The 12,053-nt window shown below is 52.1% G+C and overlaps 1 protein-coding gene across 1 annotated transcript in view; it reads left to right on the plus strand.

Moving 5' to 3' along the window:
• PRKCA (protein kinase C alpha) overlaps nt 1–12,053 on the plus strand; it is a 246,059-nt gene that overhangs the window by 187,058 nt on the left and 46,948 nt on the right. The window contains exons 4-5 of the mRNA XM_084864158.1: nt 1,167–1,278; nt 5,483–5,611. Coding sequence (XP_084720284.1) covers nt 1,167–1,278; nt 5,483–5,611 — 241 coding nt within the window. The remainder of the gene's footprint in view (nt 1–1,166; nt 1,279–5,482; nt 5,612–12,053) is intronic.

Consider the following 12,053-nt stretch of genomic DNA (forward strand, 5'->3'; position numbering starts at 1 on the left):
GAGTTTTCCCTCTCCTGACGCTGTAATGGCAGGCTGTGACCCGCGACAGCAGGGTTCCTGCTCCACTTAATGAGGGGCTGCCAGGGCCCGAGAAGGAAGGAGGAGGAGGATTTGCCTGCATCGGGCTAAATGGGGAAAGGTTGCTAACTTGGCAAGAGTTGAGGCTGGGCGTGTGTGCCACCCATTTCTGTGTGGCCTTGGGGGCAGCCGAAGGTAGCGTCTATGTGCGGTAACTTTCCCCAGAACTTTTAGTGAACAGGGACAGAAGGATGCTCTGTTAAAGATGTCGTAGTTCCTTGCACGTACTGAAGGTCCGGCATGTGTGAGACAATGATGGGGGCAGGTGGGTGGGGGGGAGGTTTAAAACAGATTTCTGCATCCTGGGGCTTTGCAGTCCCAGAGGAACTTGCTGTGATTTTTTTCCCCCTTTTTGCTTTGGTTTCCAGGAAGCTCGGGTAGAGATCAACTTAATACTTAAAACGTCATTGTCAGCCTTGGGCCTTGGTTCTGGTCCAGTTGTGCGTTCAGCCACATGCTTTTTAGACAGCGGTGTCTGTCCCTCAGGTGTGTGTGTGTGTGTGTGTGTGTGTGTGCATGTGCCTGCATATGTGCATGTGTGTGTATGTGTGTGCGCTCTGCGAGGTCAGAGGAAAGAGGAACGTTGACTCTGGTGCAGGCCTCTGGGGAGGTGTCCTGAGAGGAGGAAGCAGCCTTCACTGATGCCTTTCTATGTATTTCAGCAGGTGGGGTCATGATGTAGGTTGGTTATAGCAGGTAGAGGGAGCAGATTGTCTACGAATGGTTTAGCACCAGGGGCCCATGGGGACTGACCAGCCAGGGGGAGGGATTGCAGGCGGTTGGCTGTGGGGGCACACTGACCACCAGGGGGCAGCTCCTGCGTTCATAGTGACTGGTCGACAGGTCATTCTGGTCATTCGGTCATAATGGTCTCTTAGGCTTTTATATATATAGATGCTCTTCTCCTCATGGATTTGCCCATCTGAGCTCTTTACTATGATGGACTTCTGGCCTCATCCCAGTCTGGTTCCACTTGGAACCTCGACAACGGAATGGGGAATAGGGGGGAGTGGGGTGACGTTGGCTCTTAGCCCACAAGTGTGCCTTTTTGTGACCGAAATGAGCAACTTTGCTGCTTCTCCCCGCAGGACCCCCGGAGCAAGCACAAGTTCAAAATCCACACCTACGGGAGCCCCACCTTCTGCGACCACTGTGGGTCGCTGCTGTACGGGCTCATCCACCAGGGGATGAAATGCGACAGTAAGTACGGTCCCCTTCCCAGCCCGCGGCCAGGCTCCGAGCCTGTGCCAGGGTTCCCTGAGCGCGGCGGGTGCAGTAGCGTTTCAGCTCCAGCTAATCGAGAAGGAGAACTCATTCCGATACATACCGGGCCAGTAAAGTGTAGGATTTCCCCCCAGCCAACGTTCCGGTTTATTAAACTACGTAACTGCCTAATTATGGACCCCCAGAAAGCACCCAATTTATCCATTACATTGGGGTATATCACAGTTTTGGGGGGTAGAACTCTTCTGTCCCAGTGGAATAAAGGCCCATCAAACCCCGAAGCAGATGCGTGTGTTCTTAAAAGACTCAGCACCTCCATGCTCCACATTTGGTTCGGCTTCAGGATAAGCTGAGCAATTGCGGTCACTATCCTCCTGGGTCTCTAATGAGCGGGCGGATGTGGAAAAATCGGTAGGTTCTCCTTACATGGAAGCCACCGTGAAAATAAGAGGCAGGATGGCTGCTCACTTACCTTCACTAGCGCTGCGTGTCCCTGGACAGCTCAAATTCCTGTCCATCTAACTAGGACGAAATCACACCAGACCATGGGCGGGAACAGCAACCCAGCTCCGTGCTCCTGGTCTGTTCCGTGTGCATTTCCATTGACTACCGGGGAGGGGGGGAGAGAACCACTGTGGGAACTCTTGGCTTTGACAATTCCTATGTGTTGAAATGCATTTCCCAGACTATTTATTGACTTCGATAAGAGTGTGTACTTTGAGGACACAGGAGGTAATGACTGAGTCTGTTTTTCTAGTAGACAAGAAAGCATCATGGGAATAGCAGCATCTGGCCATTCGTTAATGACTGTGATTGCGGCCAGAAGCTCTCTATGTGTATCCTGAGTAGGGCAAATATGGCACATAAAAATGAAGACACTTGAACTTCACAGAGTAGATGGGTAGTTTCTTAGAACACAGGGTAATCCCCTTCAACAAGCTGTGGAAAATTTTTAAAAATCATATTAGTGTGTTGTTTTTTTCTTTTTTAAAAAAATATATTTTTACTAGAGGCTCAGTCCACGAATTCGGGCACAGTGGGGTTCCTTGGCCTGGCCTGTGGGATTGGGCTGAAACCTGCTCTCTGATATCCCCTGAATGGTTCCAGATTGCGAGAGGGTACAGGTCAGGCTGAGGGACTCCACCGGTGCACAATCGGTGCAGGGGAGGGATGCAGAAAGTTGGCCATCTGGGGTGGGACCACAGGAGGGCTCCAGGGTATGTACTACCATCTCACTCAGTCCCGATCAGCTGGACCCCAGCAGCAAGCTAACCTACCAGTCTGAGCCTCTAGTGGTCAATGTATGTCACAGTGAGCGGTTGAGCAGCCTTAGCATATCATTAGCATAATATGCTTTGATTGGTTGAATCGACTACCAGACACTAAGCATATTAGGCTTTTATTATTGATATATAGGATTGATTTCAGAGAGGAAGGGAGGGAGAGAAAGAGATAGAAACATCAATGATGAGAGAGAATCACTGATTGGCTGCCTCCTGCACACACACCCTACTGGGTATGTGCCCTGACCAGGAATCAAACTGTGACCTCTTGGTTCATCACTCAACTGCTGAGCCACAACATCTGGGCCAAGCTGTGGAATTTAACAGCCTCACGTAACCCAGGGATGCCAAAGACATGGTTTTCAGGGGCTCTGCAGGTGTACTTTGGAAATGCATTTGTAAGGATACTTGTGACTGCTTTCAACATTGGGACTAAAAGGAGCACTTGAGTGTGTAGCACACTCAACCTTGGCACGCTGAGGCTGGCGTGGGAGCCCAGATGTTGCCCAGCGTCACGCACTAAGAAGAACAAGTAGCCAGGTGTCTCCTGCTGCCTCCGCTGCTCTGAAGAGTCCCCAGGCCCAGGAGACAAGGAGCTGGTGCGCACCCTTCGGTTGGAGCTGGGGTTTTGGTCCTGCGTCACTGTAACAAGAAGCATCAGTAGCTGAAACCAGTTTGGCTCAGTGGATAGAGTGTTGGCCTGCGGACTGAAGGGTCCCGGGTTCGATTCCGGTCAAGGGCATGTACCTTGGTTGCGGCATCGAGTAGGGGGTGTGCAAGAGGCAGCTGATTGATGATTCTCTCTCATCAATGTTTCTAACTCTCTATCCCTCTCTCTTTCTCTCTGTAAAAAATCAATAAAATATATTTTAAAAAGAAGAAGCATCAGTAAACAAGTTCTTGAGTTTGAACGGGGACTTCACCCAGCATCCCTCACAGCTGGTTTTAAAATGTGTTTGGATCTGAGGACTCTCTTGGTTGTCCATGAATGTCTTTGTAATAAGTAAATGGCACAAATTTGAATGTATTATATGCTAATAAGATAATACTCATCTGGTTTACATATTAGGATTCCACTTAAGTCTTCATTGGAAAATGGGTTCTGTTATTTTTTTTTTAATCTGAAAACCAGTGCTTTTTAAAAAGTATTTATTTTTATTGATTTCAGAGAGAAAAAGAGAGGGAGAGAGAGATAAAATTATCAATGATGAGAGAAAATTATTTAACAGCTGCCTCCTGCACGTCCCACACTAGGGACCAAGCCCACAACCCGGTATGTGCCCTGACCAGGAATTGAACTGTGACCTCATAGGTCAGTGCTTAACCACTGAGCCACACTGGCTGGGCTGAAAACTAGTGCTTTTTACTTTGTGTTAAACCCCTTTCCTTGGAGTCCTGAGGCCTCTGGGTGGCCACCTGTGCTCCTTCGGGGAGGGAGTCAGTGCCAGGACCCAGCCCCTCCCTCACCTTCTGCAGCGAGAACCCTCTGCCTGCCTGCACGTTGTAGGTCATAATCCTGTGGTGGGAAGAAGCTTATCAGCTGCCTGTCTGGGCCAGCCTCTTAGTCCGCAGAGTAAGAAATGGAATCGGAAAGAGCAGATAAGCTTCCCAAGACATAAAAGGCACTAAATGGGAGCAGCCAAAACCAGAGCAGAGCCCAGTGCGCCTTCACCTCCCTCGCCCTCCCCATTGTAGGATCCTTCACAGGGGCTGTGGCCTTTGATTCCTTTACATTTCAAATGCTTCCCAGGCTCTTGAAGGTAATTTCAAGCGTCTGTATCCTTCCTAACCAAAAATACAGGGCTCTGGGCCGTTAACTTTGGAAATGGAAGCCCAGGCAGAGTCCACGTGCGTGAATCAGCCCACTGCTGTTTATTCCCACGCCCATCATCCTGCCTCCGGGTTCCATCCCGGCACACAGACATCCTCCGCCATGCTTTTTGCAGTGTAGTTCCCGCGGTTGAAATTCAACTCTCACAACGAAATGGCATGAAGGCTCTGCCTTGCAGGTCACAGAAGAGCCTCATGGCACCCCTCGGGGACCGGAGCCTGAGGTTGCAGGGACCCCGGAGCCACAGCACCCCCACGGGGCCGTGTGTGTGTGTGTGTGTGTGTGTGTGTGTGTGTGTGCGCGCATGCGCGCTCCGCACAGGGTTCTTCGCAGGTTGTCTCTGGTTCGCTGCAGTGACTAGTCTTTTTTTCATCCTCCCCCGTCTCGCCCACGTAATGTCAGCCGGGAAGAAATGGCATATCATGCCAGGCGTGTATTTGTTGTACTTGCAATAATATTTAAATATTTGAAGTCGGGTTTAAAATATCAAATACAAGTTCTTTAAACACACACACACACACACACACTAAACCAAAGGCAATGTATGTTAGCCTTCTTGAAAAATACAGTTTTCTTTGGGAAAGGAAAATGTTATGAATGTCCTCGACTCAACCCACAGGTTCTCATGCTTTCTAAATGGCGAGCTAGGAAGGCGTAGCAGTTCCTTGGCAGAAAGTGGCCTCAGCTTAAAATGTGCGTGTTCTTTGCCTCTGTGTCCATCGCGTGTGGATCCGTCTGCAAACGCAGGCGTTGGCCTGTGCGTGCACCGTTACGTGTGTGAAGCGGTCCCAGGAGACCAGGCAGCGGGGTTGCTTCAGTTATGACTGAACCAACAGGGCGTGGGTATTTAGAGAAAGCCTGTGCCGCCAGGGACATCTGCTCCCGGCTCTCCATGTGACCAACAACATTGCAACAAAGTATCCGTGTCACCAGCAACAGGGTAACAGAGTATCGCGTTAAAGGGTGGCTCGTTTTCACTCGCGCTCCTCCAACCAAAACACAGAGCGAGGGATGGTCCGGGTCCATCTGCCCAGCCTCACTCACCCTCCGCTTTCTCGATCCGCAGCCTGCGACATGAACGTGCACAAGCAGTGTGTGATCAACGTGCCCAGCCTCTGCGGGATGGACCACACGGAGAAGAGGGGCCGCATCTACCTGAAGGCGGAGGTCACGGACGAGAAGCTCCACGTCACAGGTAAGGCCTGCTCCTGGAGGTGGCAGGTGTGTGACTTCCGGACGCAGGCGTTCGGACGCAGGCCGGGGAGACACCGATGCAGAGCCGGACACCTGGGCTCATCGTGGCCTCGCGCTGGCCCCATTCAGAGCCTCGGGTCCCCATCAGCGTGTCTCCTAGGAGACGGCTCTGTCCTTGGATTCGAAATGCTCGATGTCATTCAAAGTGGTAACTGCCGTGTGGATGGGGGACTCTGACGGCGTGGCCAGTGTGGTGTCCCCTGGCGACGGGGGGATGGGGAAGGCGATCCAGCAGAACGCTGTGAGTGAGAAGAACTAGGGCAGGGGGCGGCGTCAGGCTGGGGTGGCCCGGGAAGTCCATCTTGGTGACAGTAACCACGGCAGCCGCGGAGCGTTACGCTTCCCCTGTGTTCGGCCTCGTGCTGAGGACTCTGTATGGATTAATGGATTTAGTCCCCATGACCACCTGGTTAGGAGCCTCATTTCCCGGAAAGGGAAACGGAGGTATAAACAGAGGTCAGTCACGTGCTACGTCACAGAAGAAGGAAGGAGCCAGGCTGGGAACCAGGGCCTTTGGACTCCACGCCCTGTGCTTCTAAGGGTCCCGTCACGTGCACCTCCTACAAACGGCCCGGCCCCCGGGGCTGCAGTCCCGTCCACGGGCCAGGACACTCCCTCCTAGGGGGGGGGGGGGGGGCTCCCCAGCAGCCTGGCTTTGGCTCCGGTTGCCCTTCCCCCCTCCCCCACGTCCACTTTGGGCAAATCCGCACACTCGATTGAGTTACCCCGGTGTCTTGCTGGCCCGGGACTGGTCCTCAGATACCTGCTGTACCTGTCACACACCATTCACGTTGACTTGGGGTTCAGCTCTCAGGTGTCGCCCTCCTGGCCTTGCTCAAGGGGCTCCCTCGTGTACCTCCTTTCCTTGGACAAGAGCACTGATCTCCATGAGAATAACCGAAGGTATCATGTGATCACGTGGCCATTTGCACAGGAATGCTAAGCAATGGTAAAAATGGAAAGACTAACTTGAATGCTATTTATTTGCAAATAGCAGGAGACACTACAGGGAGGGAAAAAAAGACCAAAAGGGCCTATTTAAGGAAAGAGAGAGAGGGAGCTACAGAAAAAGCTCACTTTTAGAAACATCCTCATATTCTTTTATTGGAAAAATAAGCAAATTTTCTACCCAAAGCTGTCCTCTCAGATAAGAATTCAAGGACAAACAAAGGGTGTTGAGGTATTGCTCACAGGCGCTGGGTAACCTTAGGAAACAAACCAGATACAGCCAGCGGTCCAGATTGTATGGTGAATACCCTCCCCTTCTTTTGCACGAAGGGGGCCCGGGTGTGTCTCCCTCACACCCCTGCCCCCCCACCTCAGCCTCACACTTGGTTCTCTCTCCTTGCGATTAAGGCTCCTACCTTGTGGGAGTCATGTATGAGGCCACGGAGCATGCCATTTAGGAGAAAATTACCCTAAAACAGCTCTTCCTATGAAGGCACTAATCTCAGCAGAAGGTATGGTATTGAGACGAGGAAAGTGATTGCCTGTGGACTAACCCAGAGGGCGGCAAACTCATTAGTCCACAGAGCCGAATATTAACAGTACAACGACTGAAATTTCTTTGGAGAGCCACATTTTTTAAACTTCTTCTAACGCCACTTCTTCAAAGTAGACTTACTCAGGCCGTGGTATTTTGTGGAAAAGCCACACTCAAGGGGCCAAAGAGCCACATGTGGCTCGCAAGCCGCAGTTTGCCAGCCACGGGCTAAACACTTCAGTGATCATCCTTCATATCCTAAAGCCACCGCCCTCGGCATTACAATGGCCTTCCTAGGCAAACTGTCAGAGCTTCATGTGAGGTCCGCAGCTCCTCTGAGGCCAGACGTAAGGCAACGTTTTTAAATGTCCAGCTCTTTAAAAAGCATTGGGCTTCTGAATACAGCAAGACGCAGCCTGGGCGCGCTGCTGGACCCGGCCATGGGCTGCCCTGTAGCAAAAGCAGCCGCCGTGGCTGGCTGCCGAGTTTCCCGGTCTCTCCTGTGGGCCCAGCAGGCCTGCAGCGGTAACACTGCACCACCGAGGGCGCCGGGGCCCTGGCCGGGGGCACATGGCAGGCAAGTAGCAGGGAAAGGTCGGGTCGTGTCCCGCAAGGATGGCCATTGGAGGCCTCCTCGGGCTTCCCTGCTGACCGCCCCTCTGCTGCCCTCGGTTCACAGCTGCGGAGTCATCTGAGGGCACCGGCCTTCCCAGAGGCAGGCACCGGCTTTTCACGAAAGCCAGCCAGTGTGGCTCACGACCACAATCTAGGTCGCGTCTCTTGAGAATTGGTCTAAAAATGTTTGCAGAGACACAGCTCTGCTCTGGGACTAGGAACTCGGCGATCGTTTAATAACAGTCACAGCAGCGGCCGCCAACGCTAACAGAGCCCTCCCCATACAAGGGACACTTCACATACATGTGCATGCGTGTATCCAAACGTCGGTCGGTGGAAATTTGCCTTCTATTTCTTCCCTTCTACCTGAGGAGAGCGAGGCACAAAGAAATTAAGTAACTTGTCCAAAATCACACGGATGGTAAGTATAATGATTAGATGTTTAACTTAGAAAAGGAGATTTATTTTAATGGAAGTCTCAACAACCACTGCCACTGCATCTTTGTCCAGGCTGCCGTGACAAACAGGCTGGACTGGGTGACCTAATGTTTCCCTCTCATGGTGCTGGAGAGGGGAAGTTCAAGGTCATGGTGCTGCCCACTTGGTGGCTGGCCACAGCTCTCTTCCTGGCTTCTAGCTCTGTTCTCGCCTGGCAGGGAGAGAGGGGTGGAGGGAGGGAATGGAAGCAAGCTCTCTGGTGTTTCTTATGAAGTCACTAATCCCATCGTGAGGGCTACACCTTCATGACCTAACCACCTCCCCAAGGCCCAGATCTCCAATCTTAGCAAAGAAAAAAAAAAAAATAAAGATGAAAATAAATGTGTATGCACACACACAGAAAGCATGAGTGGTGAGATGGTAATAATTAGTGAATTTAACATACCGCCGTTCACTGTACTGTTCTTTCAACACTTGTTTGACATTTTCAAACCGACCAAACCTGCAAAAAGTTGGGCAAGGTTATGCCGAAACCGGTTTGGCTCAGTGGATAGAACGTCATCCCGCGGACTGAAAGGTCCCAGATTCGATTCCAATCAAGGACATGTACGTTGGTTGCAGGCACATCCCCAGGAGGGGGCGTGCAAGAGGCAGCTGGTCGATGATTCTCTCTCATCGATATTTCTAACTCTCTATCCCTCTCTCTGTAAAAAATCAATAAAATATATTTAAAAAAAAAAAAAAAAAAAAAAAAAAAAGATTAAGTCGGAATGCCTGCCAGTTCCAGCCACGCAGCTCCTAAGAGCTCTCTGTAGGGATGCCTCTGGGCTTGCGGGAAGCCACCAGGTGAACCAACCGGAGTGCTTCCCCCGGGGATGCTAACGCAAGGCCAGCCCGTCCAAACACATCCCAGGAGTGGGAAGGGGCGTGAGCAGCCCTGGAAGCAGCTGGTGGCCGAGAGCCTCGCCCTCCCAGGAGGAAACGCCAGCATTGACTAAGCGCCTTCCCGTGCCAGGCCCCTGACTGGATGCTTCCCTGAATGCTATTGCATCACAGCCACCCTTTTAATGGGAGACTGGCTGGGCGGAGCTCCGCTGGCCTGTCCGAGTCCCAGGGCTGCCAAGTGGCGGATACTGGCCCGCAGCGCGGGCATGCCCCACCCTTCCCTTCCCCAGCCGACTCCTGGTGCTGGCCCAGGAAGGTGACAGGCGGGGTCACAGCCCTCTCCCTTCCCTGGCCCACGTGTGGCTAACGTGCTGGCAATGCCACGTCTCCACCCTGCGATGAGGAGTTGAGGCTGCACTGTGGTGGCCCTCGGACACCCGTGCTTCCCGCAGCGTCCCTGGCACCGTCGGGGCTGAGGGTCTGCCATTGCTCCCCGGAGCCTGCCTGTCCCAAGGCCCAGGTAATGGCTGGAAATGAATATGGCAGCAGGGAATCTGGCTGAACTCCCCTGCCTTAAAGTGAAGGATTAAAGGGGCAAGGATGGAAACGTCCCCTTCCCTGTGTTCGGATTGGGCGTGAGACGGCCAGACAGGTGTGCGACTCGACTACGCTGCCCTTTCTCGTCCTCCGCCCCTGGCTTTTCCTTCCTGGCCCAGTTCTTTCCCATCACAGACCCGTCCTCGCACCCCACCCGCAGAGCCACCGTTTGTGGAAGCGCCCATCCCTGGCTGTTGTCTTCCCGAAGGGCGTGCCCAACACCCATCTAACACCCACCCATTAGATGTTTGCCCAATCCTTTGCAAAGGAAGCGGGAAAACCTCTCAGCGAAAAGGAAGCGGCAATAGGCTTGTACCAGAGGAGGCTGTGCCCATTGCCCTGCACAGGCACTGCTTCCAGGTGATGCCTGGAATGTTTGCAAGGGATGTATCCGCGTGGTCTTCTTCCTTGAGTGGACATCCCGAATATCAGGTGTCACCTGTCGGGGTGACCCCTTCAGCAGCCAGTATCCTGCCTGTTTCCCCAGTCTTTTTTTTTTTTTTTTTTAATATATTTTTATTGATTTTGGAGAGGAAGGGAGACAGATAGAAACATCAATGATGAGGAAGAATCATTGATCGGCTGCCTCCTGCACGCCCCCTACTGGCCATGAACCTGCAACCCAGGCATGTGCTCAGACCCAGAATGGAACTGTGACCTCCTGGTTCTTAGGTTAGTGCTCAACCACTGAGCCACCCCAGCCGTGCCTGCCTCCCCAGTCTTATCCCTTATACCCTCCTAGCCCGTGTCCCTCCACCCCTTGACACTGTGTTCCTATTGTAAAGAAAAGCCAGTGCTGCTCCCCGTGGGGGCTGCCCCCCACGCCTCACCTCTGCTCCCCTGGCCCCGCTCCCTCAGGAGAGCCTTCCCAGTGTCTCCCAACATTTCCTGCCTTGCTAGCGTGACCACTTCTCCCCCTGCTCTTTACAACATTTGTAATGGGATTCCACTTAGGTTAGTTTATATGTTGGTTTCCCTTCACTCTTGGAAGTCAAAGGTTATGTCTTATCCCCTTTACTTCTCCCAGTACCTTGAGTGTGTCCCTAATACAGGTTTGTTGACAGATGATGATGATGATGATGATGATTGATGATGATGGAAGTATCTAGTAGGCACAACATAAAAAAAAAAAAAAAAAAATCACTCCGCTTTCTACTATGCTCCTCTATCCTCAGTCCAGGCAGCTCTTCCCACTATTAGCCCTAAATCCAGATCAACTTTAAATGACCCTGTTTTAGCCTAATTCATGAAGCCTGGGGTCCTTCGGAGAAACCCAGCCAAGAAGGAGCTTGCATCTTCTCAGAGACATTTCGGTATTCCGTCATGACGGGGGTGCCTGGTCCTGACCTAGCTTTGGCAGAGCTAAATGCCAAATGTGTACCAACTAGCCGAGTGCCTCCTACGGGTGGTTATTCCTGTGCAGTGCTCCGTGCCCGGATCCCAGCACCGGTCTCCACCCTGCGGCTTAGTCACTGGGGTTCGTGGGAGGCAGCAAGATGAGGGCGAGGGGCAGTCGCCAGTGTCATTTCTTTAAGGCCGTGTGTGCCTGTGTCTTAAATTACCCAGCTATCCAAACTGAAAGTGGTGTAAGATGATCTCAAATCCCTGGATCCGCTTTTTTTTTTTCTTCTTTAAGATTTTTTAAAAATGTATTTGTTAATTTGAGAGAGGAAGGGAGAGAGAGAGAGAGAGAGAGAGAGAGAGAGAGAGAAAGAAACATCGATTTATTGATTCACTTATCCATGCGTTTATTGGTTGATTCTCTTATGTGCCCCCGCCAGGGATCAAACCCACAACCTTGGCATATCAGGACGACGTCCTAACCCACTGAGCTACCGGCCAGGGTGCCCTGGATTCTTTCCGGGGGCCTCCGTCTTCCATCCACGTGGACTTCAGTGCCTCCTGCCGGGAGGAAGCATCCTTGAGCTGGCTTTGAATGCCTGCGTCCCCAGGAAGCGAGAACCAAATTATTTCTGGGGCCTCTTTCAAGATTAGCCGTTAGCATATAGGGACATCAACACCGACTGAGCAGGTCACGCCGGTGCAGGATTTTAATTGCTTCTAATTATAGGATTATCGTTTAAGCACAAGATTAATTGCCATGAAATTATCGCAAAGAACTTCATCTCCTTCTGGAAAGGAAATGCGTCAGCCAAGCGAGGAGCCTCAGAAGCTTGCCCATGCTGGTTTTTTAACCACTTCCTTGGAAACTTCCTTCTCACTCGGGTTTGGGACGGAGGGCAATGTGGAAGTGGAGCAAAGGGCAGATGGGTGCCCCTCGTGCACCCCCACCAAAAGGGTGGAGAACGTGAGCATCCCGAAACGTGTCCTCTCTGCTCCAACCAAGCCGGGAGCCGCCGGTGCT

This window comes from Pipistrellus hanaki, assembly GCF_964339955.1.
Source record: "Pipistrellus hanaki genome assembly, chromosome: 16".
In the NCBI taxonomy this organism is placed as follows: domain Eukaryota; kingdom Metazoa; phylum Chordata; class Mammalia; order Chiroptera; family Vespertilionidae; genus Pipistrellus; species Pipistrellus hanaki.